Here is a 19,309-nt window from a genome sequence, read left to right on the forward strand (position 1 = left end):
CTTCCCTTAAATAATTTACTATGTCTAACTTGTTAACATAATATTCTTACTGTTAGTACTTTGTTTGAATTTATTTTTTGTTTGTGTTCGCTTTTTATTTGGTTTTGTTTTTTTCCTGCCAGATGGGCAGTCTAGCTCCTTTCAAATTAAAGAATGAAATAAACTCTTTAAGATTTAGTTTTAGGCTATATGTTGAAAACTTACTTGAAAATTAAGAAAGAAACTAGGAATATCAGGATTGCGGGCAGAGGGAAGAGAAGTAGTCAATGTCAGTGGCTTTCCTATGTAATGTTATTTCTCAAGGACTGCCATTCAGAAAGTCTAGGACAGTTTTTTTGCCACCTTTTGAGCATCTAATATTTTGCTGATTTCTTTTTAGGCTCAATAATTAGACAATAATTTTTCTCTTTAATTTTAAGAAGTGAAAGAAAGAAAATCTCAGTCCAAAAGATTTTTGCAAATCAATTTGTGAAGATCCTTTTAAAAACTCTTTTCTCAGGGCACCTGGCTGGCTCAATAAAGCATGCAACTCTTGATCTCAGGGTTGTGGGTTCGAGCCCCATGTTGAGTGTAGAGATTTTCTCCCCTTGGAGTTGGCACTTCAAAGATGAGGTAATATACATTGGGTTTATTCTTTAAGAATGTATAAGAAACCCAGTTTTTATATCTTTATATTGATTTTTTGAATATAAACATTTGAATAGTATATGTGTACATTTTTAACAACGTTCTGCTTCCTTTGCAGATGGTTTAGCTGCATTGTCATTTTCTATTAGTTCTCTGACCTTGGTTGGAATGTTGGCAGCTATAACTTACACAGTAAGTGTAACGGTGATAATTGAGTTAAAATTAAGAAATTACTTTATGAAGCAATTTCATTTTACCTTAGTCATGTATTCAATTAATTATATTTTCCTCTTTAATATTTTAGTGCTTGCTTCTTCATTTTCTTAAGTTTTCTTTACTGAAGAGGAGAGTAAATTTTTAACTACTTAGTCACAATCATTTTATCTATATTTTTGAAATTGAATATTCAGAAACAAATTTTATAACTTGTGAACCTTGAAGATGGTTATATATTATGCCATAGTAGATTTAGTGATTTATAAGCATATTAGAACTTTGAACTGTAGATCAGTATCTATTACTGATGCAGTAGATTCATCCTACTTGGGTATATAGAGTTTTTAAATTTAGATATTTTATATAATGTGATATCTCCTTAGTGTATAGAATCTAATCTTATACACTGAGAGACTACTTTTTTTTTTTCCAGTCTTTCTGGAGATAGTAAGGTATGAGTTATAGCCTGCCAGACTTGTGTACAGTCTGTTTTTTGAGTTTTTTTGCTCAAATTATAGAGGAAAAACCAACAATAAATGCTTCTTACCTACCTCTTGAAAGAGAGTGGTGTAGGAAGCTTTAAATTATCTAGAACCTTTCCAGATTAATTGAGTTTATGTTTACAGAATTCTTAATTCTTACAGAAATGGGAAATACTGGTTATAAAGAAAACATTTTTGGATATTGTTCCAATATATCTTTCTTTAGACATGAAAGAAATGGGCTTTTAATGTGATAGCAGAATCTAATTTTGTTACATAATTATTCAAGGGTCATCATTTAGAATAAAAGCAGTCTAAAATACATGCATTTTAATATGTCAGGTGCTTATTTGGATACTCTGTTTTATTTATTGCCATTTTTTCATGGATTACTACATAAGGAATTTGTCATACTATTAGTGGTAATTATCCTTCCATCTCACAGAATATATGTGTGCTATCTTTATTTATTTGTCTTTTTAAAATTTATTTATTTATTTTTTGGAGAGAGAGAATGTGAGCGGGGTGGTGAGGGGCAGATGGGGGAAGAGAAAGAGAGAATCTTAAGCAGGTTCTATGCTTGGTGTGGAGCCCAACAGGGGGCTCAGTCCCACAACCCTGAGATCATGACCTGAGCCGAAATCAAGAGTTGGACGCTTAACCAACTGAGCCACCTAGGCACTCCTCTTTCTTTTAAGAAGCAGTCACAAATTGGGTGCCTGGGTGGCTCAGTCGGTTAAGCGTCTGCCTTCGGCTCAGGTCATGATCCCAGGGTCCTGGGATCGAGTCCCACATCAGGCTCCCTTCTCAGTGGGGAGCCTGCTTCTCCCTCTCCCACCCCCTGCTTGTGTTCCCTCTCTCTCTGTCAAATAAATAAATAAAATCTTTAAAAAAAAAAAAAAAGAAGCAGTCACAAATTAACAACAAATTAGGAGTTCGACCTCAACTCTAATTGTTATTCTGTGACTGATGTGTTAAGGTGATTTTGTGTGTTTTTTAACCTTCCTGGGTCAGGGTCTTTCCCATTAATGAGAGTAAAAAAATGCCTCTTAGAGGTTTTTTGAAGGTCAAATGATACTGTGTAAAAGTGCTTTGAAAACTGTAGGAAAATGAGTATATAACAGTTGATAAAAGATTAGTCAGGAGAAACAGATGGAAAAAGAGGAAACCAATATGTAAAGTCAACATCAAGAACTATGAAAGGTCTAAGATTTTACCCTCGTTATAGCCTGTTACAGTTCTGTGGTTGTTGGCTGAAGATGCAAGACTTCTGGGTCAAAGAGAGACCTTTGTATTACAGCAATAACAATAGCCTTAGCATTAGCATTTTCCTTTGCTGGTTTCCTCAGTTCCAGTTCCCATGGGGTAATGTGAAGTGCACCAGATGATACTTCCATATAGAAGAGGAACCTTTGAACTTATGGAAGCTGAAGCTTTTATAATGGACAGTAAGTCTGCTTGCCCTTTGCTCCAGAGGAAGATGCTATCTTTGTTTTCCAAGGCTATTTTTCTATATAAACATCCTTGAAAAGATAGTATAGAAAAAAAATGAGCATTTGTGCCTGGTTTGCAAGGTGTGAAGAAATTAGAGACCCATGGAAGATTGTCTTCCAGTAGTCAAATGGTATTTGCTACGAAAAAAATAAAGCAGTATAATGGGATAGACAATACTGGAGGCTGGTTCTACTATAAAGATCAGGAGTGACTTCTCTAACATTTGACCAGAGACCTGAGTAAAGTGACTGAGCCAGCCATGAAGGAAGAGTAAGCGCAGAAATCCTGAGGTAGGCACATGTATGCAGTGTTCAGATAATAGCAAAGAGGCAAAGCCAGTATGGCTGGAGCTCGGTTAACAAGGGGAAGGAAGGCTGAAGTTTAGATGAGAAATTAATATAGAGCCTTATGCACCATGGTTAGGATTTTGAATTTTATTTTGGTTGAGATTAGAAACCATTGGAAGGTTTTAAATGGAGAAGTAATAGGATCTGTCTTACATTTTAACACTATTACTCTGGTGGCTCTGAATTACATAAGCTGTGGCAGTGATGAGTGGGAGTGGGAAAAATCTGTGAAATTACTAAATTCTTTGAAAGAGGGCTTCCCTGTAGGAATGTTAGTATTGTAAAGTAAATATTTTGAACTAATATTTTATATTACTCTAACTCAAGCTGTGAAAATTATCATTTAAATAATCAAACCAAATAAAATAATCATACTGACTTAGTTAAGATATCCTTAGAAGAACCTTACGTTTTTAGAATGCAGAGGGCATTGATAAACAGAGGACTTTATGATGCGGCCTAGGTTGGGAACCTGAAAGACATAGAAGGTATGCTGAATAGGTGGGGAGGGATCCCTTAAGTCCTAAGCCCAGGGGAGAGGGTCCAATTTAACAGTATAGTAAGGTCATACTATCTAGGAGTTATATTTTTTCTTTAAGTAGCATAAGCAATAAAATGTGACTCTTGGTGGAAAGTCTTAAATGTAGATTCTTTTTAAGTCTGTGGGTCCCTTGAACTACTTTACTGTGTAAATTTACTCATTTCTAAACTGGGAATAATGTTTAATAAGATTATGAAGATTTAATTAAGAAATTTACCCAGTCTTGGAATTTGTTGGTCACCCAATAGTCACTAGTAGCTCAAATTGTTGAGTATTCACAGTTTAGTATGGTTTAAACTATAACTCACAGCTCTTTCCACATCTTGCAGTGAAAGTAAACCAGATGCTAATAGCAGTTGTATCAACATCATTGAAAAAGTGGTTTATGAAAAGATGAGTAAGTCAAAGGAGGTATTCAGAGTTGGGTGGTAGTTACTTGGGGGAGGGGATGGATAGACAAACTTTTAAATAGCACAAAATATGCTCAGAACTCAGTGGAAGGATGTTTTGCCACCAAATCAGTCTGGCCAGTTTTACTATCTAGTATGTATATAGAGAAGACCCTGTTTAAGGGGAGAGCATGACGTTTATACCTGAGCGCTAGTCATGAATGAAAGTCTTTATGTAAAATCTCGTATCTGAACCCTAGCTTCCCCATCTGTAAAAATGGGCCATTAAAACTCAAACTTACTAAAAAGCTAGTTGAAAATCAACTTTATAGATAGGTGGTTTTGTTACAGAGAGGTGGTTAATAGTACCAATTATCATATTTGCTTGCAGATACAAAGTTTTGTCCTAACTTGTTATGGAAAAGCTTGAGAATTGAGCTTTTCACATGGTAGAGCATGGAAAGAGGGTACAGTATATATTCATGGGAAGTAGAAGAGATTTATTTTATTTTTTTGAGAGAGAGAAAGAGAGAGGGCATGCGCAAGCAGGGGAAGGAGTGGGGGAGAGGGAGACAGAGTATCTTAAGCAGGCTTCACCCTCGGTGGTAAGCCTAAACGGGGCTCAACCTCATGACCCTGAGATCATGACCTGAGCTGAAATCAGGAGTCAAATGCTTAACCAACTGAGCCACCCAGGCGCCCTAAGAGATTAATTTTAATTAAAGCTCCCAAAGTGGGAAGTTAATATTTAGAGTACTTTGACCCTGAGTGCAAAGAACTAATTATTAAATGTAAAGTCGTGTCTACTATAGACTCTGTAACTGTTAGTATTGAGACCAGAAAAGTTTTTTTTTGTTGTTGTTGTTTTAAGATTTTATTTATTTATTTGACAGAGACACAGCGAGAGAGAGAACACAAACAGGGGGAGTGGAGAGGGAGAAGCAGGCTTCCCGCTGAGCAGGGAGTCTGATGTGGGGCTCAATCCCAGGACCCTGGGATCCTGACCTGAGCCGAAGGCAGACGCTTAAGGATTGAGCCACCCAGGCGCCCCCGAGACCAGAAAAGTTTTTATGTGTTAGTAGAATGTGATTTTCTTAGCTACCCATTATTGTTTAGTTTAGAAACTAGTTGATTATTTAAATTTTACCAAGATCATATCTACTCTACCATGTCTTAAGGGATAACCCAATAATTAGGCACTATTCAATATTAGAAGAATGTCAAACAACATACACCTTGCCTATTGTTTTCATCTTAAATTGAAAGGGAATGCTACTTTTTAAATTAAAAAAATGAAACCTCTAGACACACTATTTATGTAGATATTTTAATTTTTTGGTGCCACCAAGTGGGGAAATGTTGAATAATGATACTTTCATACAAAATGTATCCTATGGGCCAATGAAGTGCCTATAGAAACAGTGACTACTGAACTTTTTATTATATACACATATCAGTAAAAACTTTACCATGTCATATGTATATACATATATATATTTATATGCACACACACCTATATACACACACATAACATTATGCTAATATAGATACATTTAATATAAAATATAAAGTAATAGATTAAAGAAAATTAAAGTGATAAATTAAGGATTCAGAAATAGAAATAGAGCATTGATTTTTGGTAATCTTTGAAGAGAGAAATGCTCTTTAAAAGTCAAATTTTTCAGCCTTCCATGTGATACTATGTTTCACTGAATTTATGTCACTGATTGTAAGATGTACCTGCCTATGCTTTCTTATCATTTATAATTTTTGTTTTATATTTAGTGCGAGTTTTTTAGACTTAAATAAATACTTCTTTTTTTTATTTTTTGACTTATATAAATACTTTTAAAAAACCATATCCTTCTTCACACACAATAAGGAGAATATAAGTGAAATAAATTGGAAAGGTGTTCCTTAAAACTTCACATTTGGAGTCTGAGTCTTCTGAATCACTTTTTTAAATTGGTTATTCACATCCATGTTTACAAGACTGTCTTTTATGCTATCAAGAGAATTGATGATGCAGCTTTTACTAAGTCCTCCACTCTTGTCTCTGGAATTTTCTTTGAAGCTGCTAACATACCCATTGTTAACTATAAGCTGTTTTTGTTGTTTCTTCTCTTGCCGTGTGAAGGACAAATGGAAAATGGCTTTTACTTTGGGTATGTTCCTTTAAGCTCATAAAGCACTTGGTTGTTGCTTTGTAAGAAAATACAGAATTATACTCTTTTTTTAAAAATTTTATGTATTTATTTTGAGAGAGCAAGAGCAAGAGCTGGCACACGTGGGAGGGACAAAGGGAGAGAATCTCAAGCAGACTCCATGCTGAGTGTGGAGCCCCGTGTGGCCTCGGTCTCATGACCTGAGCTGAAACCAAGAGTCAAATGCTTAACCGACTGAGCCACCCAGGTGCCCCTGCTCCTTGTCAATAAATACTTGCTTCACTATTTGCTCCTTTCTTTCCCCTTACACATTAACTTTTTGGTTCAATGTCAAATCACAGTACTATCTTAAAGACATTGTAAGTGGCAATTAAACTCAGTAGTGGTAGCAAGAATGCATGTAACTCAAATAGAGGACTAACTGTAATGTAACCAGCTGTGACCAAATTTGTGACCATGCAGGTAATGACAGCTATGTCATGACTTCTGTGTAGTCGATGATTATAAGATGCATCCAAATTTCACTAATGTTAAATGTGAGAAAATATATGTTTTGGATTCAATGAATATTTAAAGGAGAAATCTTAATTGAGTATGTGTTTAATGAATTGTTTCATTAGTCATAAGCTCATACATGTCCTTGAATAATAGGTGTTACAAATATATGCCAGACATTTATGCAGTCTACAAGTAGTGCTTGGTATTGCACCTTTACAGTAATCCAGGGATCACAGGTTGGAAATTTTTATTCTAGATATTAAAGAGATACATAGGGAAAAGGTGCTGTTCTAAACTGGGCAGTGTAAGAAGGTATTAGAAATGTTGGGGTGCCTGAGTGGCTCAGTCAGTTAAGCATCTGCCTTGGGCTCAGGTCATGATCCCAGGGTCGTGGGATGGAGCCCCACCTCCATCGGGCTCCCTGCTCAGTGGGGGGCCTGCTTCTCCCTCTGCCTGCCGCTCCCCCTGCTTGTGCTCTCTCTCTCTACAAATAAAATCTTTTTTAAAAATTATCCTTAAAAAAAAAAGAAATGTTTGTAGTTTGTATGTATTCTTTCAGACATTTTAGGTTTTAATACATATGGTGATTTATTGAACAAATAAAATTGGAGGCAATTATGACCAACCTAGAAGCATTTTAAAGGATATAATCTCTATAGCCTTGTTGATTTTCTGATAATTCACTAGAGGGCAGTAGTAAGCAATAAAAGCTTTGTTTCTGAAAAGGATAGCTTTTTTATACTTTTTTTTTCAAAGAAGTCTGAGGCTAAATTCAAAAGATTATTATTTAAAGACCTAAGGTTGTAATGATTAAATGTCTTATGTAATGTTTTATGTCAGTTTTATCATAATCTAAATATTACAGTTAAATTTCCTGATAATCACATGCAATCCAAAAAAAGCTAAAAGGTAGCTAATCCAGAACAATGACAACTTTCTTTTACTGTTGTTTTCAGACTTAAAAGTTCACGAGAAGATACTGTATTCTGGTCCCATGTTACCACAAGGTGTTACCAAGAACATGTCTTTATTTTCTAAGATTTTTATATTAAGCTATTTAGGAATTTAGTTCAGCTCTTCTAATAAATATATAAATTCCATGTAAGGAAATAAGTTCATGTGAATTTAGATTTCTTTTTTAAAACAATTGTTAAATATTATTAGGAGAAAAAATAATTGAGACCTGGTTTTTACATACCAAATAGTCTACTGCACTTGTTACTAGTCTGGCTAAGAAATCTGTGTTTTTAAGAATTTTCTGAGTGATTCTGATTAGCCAAGTTTGGCAGATGTAGTGAAACAAATGTGAAGACCAATAATGTTAACGTACAGCGTTTTGTACTATAATTGAGTTAAAAGCAAGGCACATTTATAAGTCAAGGCATATTTCTCAGACATGGTGTATGAGACCTGAAGGGCACTGAAATTTGCTGAAGAAATAGGGTTAAGAAGTTAGGCATTCTAGTTGAAGGCACTACATGTACTAAAGTGTGGAAACTGGACAAAGCCAGAAGTAGTATAAAACCAGTGTTTTAAGAACAGTGAACAATTCAGAGGTGTGAGGTATGAGATGAGGTTGGTAGGGATCAGATTTTGAAGGGTTTTGTATGCCAGGATTAGATAATTGCAGTCTGTTCATAACAGTTCATAACAGTAATTCTACCTTTCATTGAAAAGTAACAAAACAACTTTTTTGAACAATCTTACATGAAATTCTGGTATACAAAAAAGTTAGATGTACAACATAGAATTGCTCTGGTTGAAGTAGTAGCAGGTCTGTGTGTGGCTACTTGTCTTCTTATCTCCCGTAGTGGCCTTAAAGGCATCCACCCCAAATCCTAGGATGTCCTCTCAGAGCACTTTGAAAACTATTCTAATTAGTCCTGGAGATCTTAATGGATGTTAATTATGGGAGTGACATAATCTGACGTGGATCCTAGAGATTACTTTGGAAACAGTGTAGAAGATAGATTTATACAAAGTGAGACCAGCAGACCAGGAAGGAGAATTTAGATGACCTTGTATTTGACTGTAGACTCTAAATAAGGGCTACATTGTTGATATTGACTAGAGCAATAGATTCCTTGGGAAATAATATTGAATACTGAGGTTCTCTACTTAGGGATCAAATCCATCTAAACAAGCATTGGGGTAAAATAAGCTTGTTTCGAGGTGTTTGGGAGGACAGGGAATTTATGTGGGCATAAACTGTGTTCAGCACAATATTTTTGCCTTGGAATTTGGTGTGACACAACACAGGTGTGTTAAAATTATATGTGAATGTGGATAATTGGTAAATAATGTAATACTGCTTATTCATCAGAGTCTTCAAGTGTTATGTTACCTTTTTCACTGTTTTAAAAAGTCGTGGAATTACTAGAAGAAACAAATGGGTCAAATGATAATAGAGTTAGGAAAGCCCTGTAAGAAAAGGTTAGAGATGCTGTGGGATACTTTGGCTCCCATAGGCTTTTTTATTTACATTTTCAGTGTTCTAAGGATATGATATTTTATATTCTTTCCTTTTTATACTTTACCAAGGTCATTACAAGTATAAAGTTGATAAGAATTGATTAATTACAAGAAAATTACTCTGCCTAAATTAAATTTCCTTCCAATATGAAACAGAAGGAGGGGAGACAATGGGGAAATCATGAGAACATTAACTTTTGTTTTAACAATATGTAAAATGTAAGATTTTAAGGTATTTCTCCATTAGAAAACACAAGGACTTAAATATTGGGTAATAAGTTCATAATTATCTAGATACATTGTGCTATATATAGTTGATATTACCTGATAGAACTAGTTGATTTCTGGGATTTGTTTTTGGTCATGTTCTTTGCTCATATTCCCTCTTAATTAAAAAACAAAAAACAAAACAAGCCATGGAGGGAGTTTCAAGATAGTGGCATAAGAAGACCCTGAACTCACATTCTTGCATGGACACAACAAACTTACAGCTATATTTGGAATAAATTTTCTCTGAAAACCACCTGAGAACTTGAACAATACCTCCACAACGAAAGACAATAGAGACACATCAAGTAGTGTAGGAGAGTTGAAGACATGGCCTCACCCCCGACCCCATCCCAGATGACCCTACAATCAGGAGGTATCCCATAATAAGGAACTCTCCCTTCAGGAGTAAGGGGATTGTACCTCCTATCAGGCATCCTGACCCTAGGGGCTAGCACTGGAAAGATGACCCCCTCCCCAAACATCTGGTTTTGAGAATCAGTGGGGAATTAAGAGAGGGAGAATCGTAGAACTATAGGTAACAGAGGTCCTGCTCATAAGTGGCTTGTGTACAAACCTGCTCTCCCTGAGATCCAGCACAGAAGCCACAGATTTAGAAGTGCCTACACTGTAAATGAGGGAGAACCACTTACTAATTTTAAGGAGGCTGTGGCAAAGGCAGGGACCTGTAGACACTTTATCTGGTGATGGAAGCATTGGTGGAGTCCATTTTTGGAATCTCATTCTAACTTGCTGGTGACAGAGCAGATGAGTGCCATTTCTAGTGCTCTTCCTCTAGCATGCAAGCACTAGAGGGCATATTCTGCCCACTTAACCCTTAACCTGGCTGGCAAGCACCTCACACCACACAGCACTCCAGCTACACAGGGCTAGGCTAGTGTCCTGAGCCCTGTTCTCCTCACTCAGTGATTGGGCTGCAAATGGGCCAGATGAGCACCATGATCCCTACTTCCCCCATGTAGCAGCAAAGCTGCAATGGTCAGTCCTGCCCAACCTATGCAGAGAACCAAGTTGTAACTGGGCTGGGAGAGTGCACTGAGCCCTACCCTCACTGTGCAGCACCCAAGCTACAACCTAGTTGGACCAGTGACCTAAGTCCCACCTTTCCTGTGCAGCATATGGGCTGCAACTGGGCTGGTAAACACCTGAGTCCTGTTCTCCCTTAGCAGCAGCCAAGCTGTAATTAACTTCCAGGGACACCCTAAGCCCCACCTAATTAGCATAGAGACTGAGCCACAACTGTGATGGGCAAGCAGCTGGAACCCCACTCTCCCTGCACAGTGTCTGAGCCACAACTGGGCAGAGTGAGTGCCCTGAGCCCTGATCTCCCAAACAACAGTGCTGGCTCTATCACACCTGGTGGGCACATGCAGCCCATTGAGTGGTTGCCCGTATGAAGTGTCTGGCTCTGATGGCCAGGGGAGATTGCTCTAATGGCCCATGTGAACCAACTGTTAGACAAGACCACCCCTTCAAGACTGAGGGAGATAGCAGTTTCACCTAATACATAAAGACAAACAGAGAGGCAGAATGAGGAGATCAAAGAATATGTTCCAAACCAAAGAATAAGGCAAATCTCCATTAAAAAAAAACTTTAATGAAAGGGAGATAGTAACTTACCTGATAAAGAATTCAAGTAATGGTCATAAAGTTACTTAGCAATGTTGGCAGGAGAATGGATGAACACAAGAACTTTAGCAAAGCTACAGAAAATATAAGAAATCAATTAGAAGTTATAACTGAACTGAAAAATACAGTAGAGGGGTTCAGTAGCAGAAAGGATAAAACAGGAGCATCAAGGCAAAGCTTGCAGACAAAGCAATGGAAAACACCCAGACAGAGCAGCAAAATGAAAAGAATTAAAAGAAGGGAGGACAACTTAAGGGACTTCAGGAACTATATCAAGTGGGATAAATTTGCATTATAAAAGTTCCCAGAGGAGATGAGAGAGAGAAAGGGCCAGAAAAATTTTTTGAAGAAATAATGGCTGAAAACTTCCATAATCTGGAGAAGGAAACACATCCAGGTCTGGAACCCCTGGGAGTTACAAACAAGATGAACTCAACAAGAAACAATCTCAGACACATTGTAGTTAAAATGGTAAAAGTTAAGCATAAAGAGAGGATCTTAAAAACAGCAAGAGAAAAGTAACATATTACATACAAGGGAAACCCCATAAGGCCATCAGCAGATTTTTCAGTAGAAACTTTACAGGCCAGACAGGGGAGTGACATAACTAATTTATTTATGTGGCATAACATATTTAAAGTGCTGAAAGGGAAAAACTGTCACCCAAGAATTTTCTATCTGGCAAGATTATCATTTGGAATTGAAGGAGAGGTAACAGTTTCCCATGTAGGCAAAAGCTGAGGGAGTTCATCACCACTAAAATATGAAGGGTTAAAGACAAGAATAGTAAAATTAAAAATACAGTAATTAGTGATGTGCCTGGGTGGCTCAGTTGGTTAAGTGTCTGACTCTTGATTTCAGCTCATGTCATGATCTCAGGGTCATAAGATTGAGCCCTGTGTTGGGCTCCACGCTCAGTGGGGCATATGCTTGAGATTCTCTCTCTCTTTCTCCCTCTACCCCTCCCCCTAAACACGTGCACATGCATGCTCTCTTCTCTTTCTAAAATATATATATAATTAGTGAAGGGATGCATAAAATAAGATGTAAAATGTGTCATCAAAAATATAAAATGTGGGTAGGGGAAGTAAAATATAAAGCTTTGGGATGTGTTCCAAATTAACTTACTATCAACTTAAAAGAGATTGTTATATACATGAGATGTTATATATGAACCTTACAGTAACCACAAAGAAAAAACTTATAGTAAATATACAAAAGGAAAAGAGAAAGGAAACTAAACATAACACTAAAGAAAATAAATAACAGGGAAGAGAGGAAGAGAAGAAAGGAACAAAGAGAAACTACAAAAACAACCAGAAAACAACTAACAAAATAATACATAACTGTCAATAATTATTTTTTATTTTTTAAAGATTTGTTTATTTATTTGAGATAGAGTGAGAGAGAGCGAGAGCAGGGGTGAGGGGCAGAGACAGAGGGAGAAACAGGCTCTCTGCTGAGCAGGGAGCCCAATGTGGGGCTCAGTCCCAGGACCCTGAGATCATGACCTGAGCTGAAGGCAGATGCTTAACCGACTGAGCCACCCAGGTGCCCCTCAATAATTACTTTAAATGTAAATGGACTAAATTCTCCAATCAAAAGATGTAGGGTGACTGAATGGATTAAAAAAAAAACAAGATCCTTCTACATGCTGCTAGGAAGAGACTTACTTCAAATGTAACGACCCACATAGACTGAAAATGAAGGGGTGGAAAAAAGATATACCATGGAAATGGAAAGAAAGCTGGGGTAATAATACTTCTATCAGACAAAATAGACTTTAAAAAAAATCAAGATGATAAGAAAAAGAAGGGCGTTACATATTGATAAAGGTCTCAATCTAACAAGAGGATATAACATTTAAAAAAAAGATTTTTTTAGTAACATACAGTGTATTATTTGTTTCATGGGTACAGGTCTGTGATTCATCAGTCTTACACAATTCACAGCGATCACCATAGTACATACCCTCCCCAATGTCCATTACTCAGCCACCCCCTCCCTCCCACCCCCTTCCACTCCAGCAACTCTCAGTTTGTTTCCTGAGATTAAGAGTCTGTTATGGTTTGTCTCTCTCTCTGGTTTTGTCTTGTTTATTTTTCCCTGCCTTCCCCAATGATCCTGTCTTGTTTCTCAACTTCTCATATCAGTGAGATCATATGATACTTGTCTTTCCCTGATTGACTTATTTCGCTTAACATAATACCCTCTAGTTCCATCCACGTTGTTGCAAATGGCAAGATTTCATTATTTTAAGGCCTGCATAATATTCCATTATATATATATATGTGTGTGTGTGTGTGTGTGTATATACCACATCTTCTTTATCCATTCATCTGTTGATGGACATCTAGGCTCTTTCCACAGTTTGGCTATTGTGAATATTGCTGCTATAAACATTGGGGTTCGTGTGCCTCTTCAGATCACTACATTTGTATCTTTGGGGTAAATACCCAGTAGTGCAATTGCTGGGTCATATGGTAGCTCTATTTTCAACTTTTTGAGGAACCTCCATACTGTTCCAGAGTGGCCGCACCAGCTTACATTCCCACCAACATTGTAGGGGGGGTTCCCCTTTCTCCACATCCTCACCAACATCTGTCATTTCCTGACTTGTTAATTTTAGCCATTTTGACTGGTGTGAGGTGGTATCTCATTGAGGTTTTGATTTGGATTTCCCTGATGCCAAGTGATGTTGAGCACTTTTTCATCTGTCTGTTGGCCATTTAGATGTCTTCTTTGGAAAAATGTCTGTTGAATGTCTTCTGCCTATTTCTTGATTGGATATTTGTTCTTTGGGTGTTGAATTTGATAAGTTCTTTATAGATTTTGGATACTAGCCCTTTATTTGATATGTCATTTGCAAATATCTTCTCCCATTCTGTTGGTTGTCTCTTGGTTTTGTTGACTATTTCCTTTGCTGTGCAAAAGCTTTTTATCTTGATGAAGTCCCAGTAGTTCATTTTTGCCCTTGCTTCCCTTGCCTTTGGCGATGTTTCTAGGAAGAAGTTTGCAGCTGAGGTTGAAGAGGTTGCTGCCTGTGTTCTCCTCTAGGATTTTGATGGATTCATGTCTCACATTTAGGTCTTTCATCCATTTTGAGTCTATTTTTGTGTGTGGTGTAAGGAAATGGTCCAGTTTCATTCTTCTGCATGTGGCTGTCCAATTTTCCCAACAGCATTTGTTAAAGACACTGTCTTTTTTCCATTGGACATTCTTTCCTGCTTTGTCGAAAATTAGTTGACCATAGAGTTGAGGGTCCATTTCTGGGCTCTCTATTCTGTTCCATTGATCTATGTGTCTGTTTTTTAGAGCTTGAAGTCTGGAATTGTGATGCCACCGGCTTTGCTTTTCTTTTTCAACGTTCCTCTGGCTATTCGGGGTCTTTGGTTCCATACAAAGTTGACGGTATTTTGGTAGGGATTGCATTAAATGTGTAGATTGCTCTAGGTAGCATAGACATTTTCACAATATTTGTTCTTCCAGTCCATGAGCATGGAACATTTTTCCATTTCTTTGTGTCTTCCTCAGTTTCTTTCATGAGTATTCTATAGTTTGTTCAGTACAGATTCTTTGTCTCTTTGGTTAGATTTGTTCCTAGGTATCTTATGGTTTTGGGTGCAATTGTAAATGGGATCGACTTCTTAATTTCCCTTTCTTCTGTCTTGTTGTTGGTGTATAGGAATGCAACTGATTTCTGTGCATTGATTTTATATCCTGCCACTTTACTGAGTTCATGTATGAGTTCTAGCAGTTTTGGGCTGAAGTCTTTTGGGTTTTCCACATAAAGAGGATATAACATTTTAAATGTTTATGTACCCAATTTGGAGTACCTAAATATATAAGGTAGATATTAACAGAAATAAAAGGAGAAATAGTAATACAATAATAGTAGTGGATTTTAATACCCTCTTGGATCAATGAATTGGCCATCCAGACAGAAAACCAATAAGGAAACATTGGCCTTAAATGACATATTAGACCAGATGGACTTGATACATATAGAACACTCCATCTAAAACAGCAGAATACACATTATTTTCAAATACACATGGAACATTGTCTAGGATAGCTCATATGTTAGGCCATAAAACAAGTTTCAGTAAATTTAAGAAGATTGAAATCATATCAAGTATTTTTACAACCACAATGGTATGAAACTATAAATCAGTTACAAGAAGAAAACTGGAAAAAAACACTAACATGTGGAAGCTAAACAACATGTTATTAAACAACCAGTGGGTCAGCAAGGAAATCAAAGAGGAAATCCAGAAATACCTTGAGACAAATGAAAATGAAACACAACATTCCAGAATCTTTGGGATGCAGCAAAAGCCAGTTTAAGAGGGAAGTTCATAACAATACAAGCCTACCTCAAGACACAAGAAGAATGTCACATAAACAATCTACATTTAAAGGAACTAGAGAAAGAAGAACAAACAAGCCCAAAGTTAGTAGAGGGAAGGAAATAATAAAGATCAGAGTGAAAATAAATGAAATAGGAACTAAAAAAACAGAGAAGATCAATGAAACAAAGAGCTGGTTCTTTAAAATGATAAACAAAATTGATAGACCTCTAGCCAGACTCATCAATAAATAAAATAGAATAGAATAGAATAAAATAAAATGAAAAAGCCCAAATAAAATCAAATCTGAAATGAAAAAGAAATTACAACTGATACCACAGAAATAAAAAGGATCATAAGAGAATATTGTAAACAATTATATGCCAACAAATTAGACAACCTAGAAGAGTTGGATAAATTTCTAGAAACACAATCTTCTGAGATTGACCATGAAGAATAGAAGATCTGAATAGACCAATTACTAGTAATGAAATTGAATCATGTACAAAAAACTTCAAGAAATAAAAGGCCAGATCGAGATGGCTTCACACATAAATTTTACCACAAATTTAAAGAAGAGTTAATATCTATCTGCCTGAAACTATTAAACAAAATTGAAGAGGAAGGAACACTTCCAACTCATTTTACGAGGCCAGCGTTACCCCATTACCAAAACCAGACAAAGACACTGCAGAAAAAGAAAACTACAGGCCAGTATTCCTGATGAACACAGAGGCTAAAATTCTCAAGAAACCAAAGTCAGCAATACATGAAAAGGATCATACACCATCACCAAGTGAGATTTATTTCAGGGATGTAAGGATGGTTTAACATTTGCAAATCAATCAGTGTGATACACCTCATTAATAAAACAAAGTGTAAAAATCATATGATCATTTCAGTAGATGCAGAAAAAGCATTGACATAATTCAATATCTATTTATGATAAAAACTCAACAAAATGGGTATAGACGGAACATTCCTTAAAATAGTGAAGGCCATATATGACAGACCCACAGTAATGAAGGCCATACATGACAGACCCACAGCTGACATCATATTCAATGGTAAAAAGCTGAAAGTTTTTCCTCTAAGATTAGGAACAAGGCAAGAATGCACACTCTCGCCATCTTAATTCAACATAATATTGGAAGGCCTAGTGACTGCTGGTAGGCATGGAAAAGAAATAAAAGGCATCCAAATTGAAAAAAAGTAAAACTTTCACTATTTGTCGATGACATGATACTATATGGAGAAAACCCTAAAGACCATCAAAAAACTATTGGAACTACTAAATGAATTCAGTGAAGTTGCAGGATACAAAATTAATATACAGAAATCTGTTACATTTGTATACACTAATAATAAAGTAGCATAGAGATTAACAATCCCATCTACAATTGTATCAAAAAGGACAGAATACCTAGGAATAACTTTAACCAAGGAGGTGAAAGATCTATACCCTGAAAACCGTAAGACCTTGAGGAAAGAAATTGAAGGCCACCCTCAAAATGGAAAGATACACCATGCTCATGGATTGGAAGAATTAATATTGTTAAAATGTTCATACTACCCAAAGTAATCTACAGAATCAGTGTAATCCCTCTCAAAATGCCAATGACATTTTTCACAGAGCCAGAACAAATAATCCTAAAATTTTTATGGGCCCCAAAGAGCCAAAGCAACCTTGAGAAAGAACAAAGTTGGAGGACTCATGCTCCCTGATTTCAAATTATACTACAAAGCTATAGTAATGAAAATAGTATGGTACCACAAAAACAGACACCTGGATCAACAGAATAGAATAGAAACCCAGAAATAAACCCACATTTATGTGGTCAATTAATCTACATGAAAGGAGGCAAAAGCAGATGATGGGGAAAAGGCAGCCTTTTTAAATAATGGTGTTGTGAAAACTGGACAACTACAAGAGAAAGAATGAAATTGAGCCACTTTGTTACACCATATACAAAAATAAGCTCTAAATGGATTAAGGACTTGAACATAAGACCTGAAAACATAAATCTCCTTGAAGAAAATATAGGTAGTAAAAGACCTGAAACCATAAATCTCCTTGGAGAAAATAGAGGTAGTAAGCTTTTTGACATTGCTCTTAGCAATATTTTTTTGGATATGTCTCTTTAGGCAAGGGCAACAATAGCAAAAATAAATAAATGGGACTATACACAGTGAAGGAACTCATCAAAAGGAAAAGGCAACTTACCGAATGGAAGAAGATACTTGCAAATGATATATCCAGTAAGGGGTTGATACCCAAAATATATAAAGAACTCGTACAACTCAGTAACAAAAACAAAACAAAAAAGAAAAAACCCAACCTGATTTAAAAATGGGGCCTGAACAGACATTTTTCCAAGAAGACATACAAATGGCCAACAGGCACATGAACAGATGCAACATCACTAATTATCAGGGAAATGCAAATCAAAACCACAATGAGATACTACCCCTGTTTGAATGGCTAATATCAAAAAGACAAGAAATAACACATTTGGTGAAGATATAGAGAAGAGAACCCTCATGCACTGTTGGTGGGAATGCAAATTGGTGTAGCCACTATAGAAAATAGTATGGAGGTTCCTCAAAACATTAAAAATAGAAATACCATATGATCCAGCATTTCTGCTGCTGGGTATTTATCTGAAGAAAACAAAAACACCTCTGTGTTCATTGCAACATTATTTACAATAGACAAGATATGGAAGCAACCTATGTGTCCAACACTGAATGGATGAAGATTTGATGTGCATGTGTGAACAACATGGGGGTTAGGGGTGCTGATCCCCCCGCATGTGTGAAAATCTGCATATAATTTTTGACTCCCCCCAAACTTAACTATTAATAGGCTATTATTGACCAGAAGCCTTACTGATAGCCTAAACAGTCAATTAACACATATTTTATATATTATATGTGTTGTATACTGTATTTTTAAAATAGAGAAGGGGTGCCTGGGTGGCTCAGTTGTTAAGCGTCTGCCTTCGGCTCAGGTCATGATCCCAGGGTCCTGGGATCAAGCCCTGAGTCAGGCTCCTGCTCAGCGGGAAGCCTGCTTCTCCCTCTCCCACTCCCCCTGTTTGTGTTCCCTCTCTCACTGTCTCTCTCTGTCAAATAAATAAAAATAATAATTATAATAAAAGTAAAATAGAGAAAAGGCAATGTTGTTAAAATCTTAAGGGAAATACATTTATAGTACTATACTGTATTTATAAAGAAAAGAATCCATGTATAAGTGGACCCTTGCAGTTCAAACCCAAGTTATTCAAAGGTCAACTATAAAATTGTCACTAAAGTTTTTTTGGAGTTGACATCTAGGTTGCAGAGAGTTTTTGAGACAACATGCAAGATCACCTGGGATATTTTGAAATTTTGGGGTTAAGCCTAAGAAATAGCCTTCATCACTTCTGCCTACATTCATTGTCTTGAACTCAATTTCATGAGCCTACTTAACTTCAGGGGAGACTGGCTAAAGTAGTTTGGCTGTGTGCTCAGGAGGAAAATGAAAAAAGATTTAAAATATGTAATGTGTCTGCTTTAGAGCCTGTTGCTGCAACCAGGAAGTGATAGTTGTCAGTTTTGTTTCTAAAGATTTAATGATTTAGAATAACGGTCATGTGGCAATTGTCATTAAGTGTTTTTAACGGTTAGAATTAAAAATCATCATTTGGGACTGGCTAATATGGAAAAATATAACATAATATGTTTATTCTTAATGCTGATTAACATTAGAAAATACTTGTAGGAAAATATTTAAAATACTTAGCAAAATGATTAATTATACTTAAAACTTA

The 19,309-nt window shown here is 36.4% G+C and overlaps 1 protein-coding gene across 1 annotated transcript in view; it reads left to right on the plus strand.

Annotated features, from left to right (window-relative positions):
- The window catches only part of LMBRD1 (LMBR1 domain containing 1), a 127,605-nt gene that overhangs the window by 42,297 nt on the left and 65,999 nt on the right, over positions 1 to 19,309 (plus strand). Inside the window, exon 7 of the mRNA XM_032410090.1 lies at positions 746 to 819. Coding sequence (XP_032265981.1) covers positions 746 to 819 — 74 coding nt within the window. The remainder of the gene's footprint in view (positions 1 to 745; positions 820 to 19,309) is intronic.

This window comes from Phoca vitulina, unplaced genomic scaffold (genome assembly GCF_004348235.1).
Source record: "Phoca vitulina isolate PV1807 unplaced genomic scaffold, GSC_HSeal_1.0 scaffold11, whole genome shotgun sequence".
NCBI classification, from domain to species: Eukaryota; Metazoa; Chordata; class Mammalia; order Carnivora; family Phocidae; genus Phoca; species Phoca vitulina.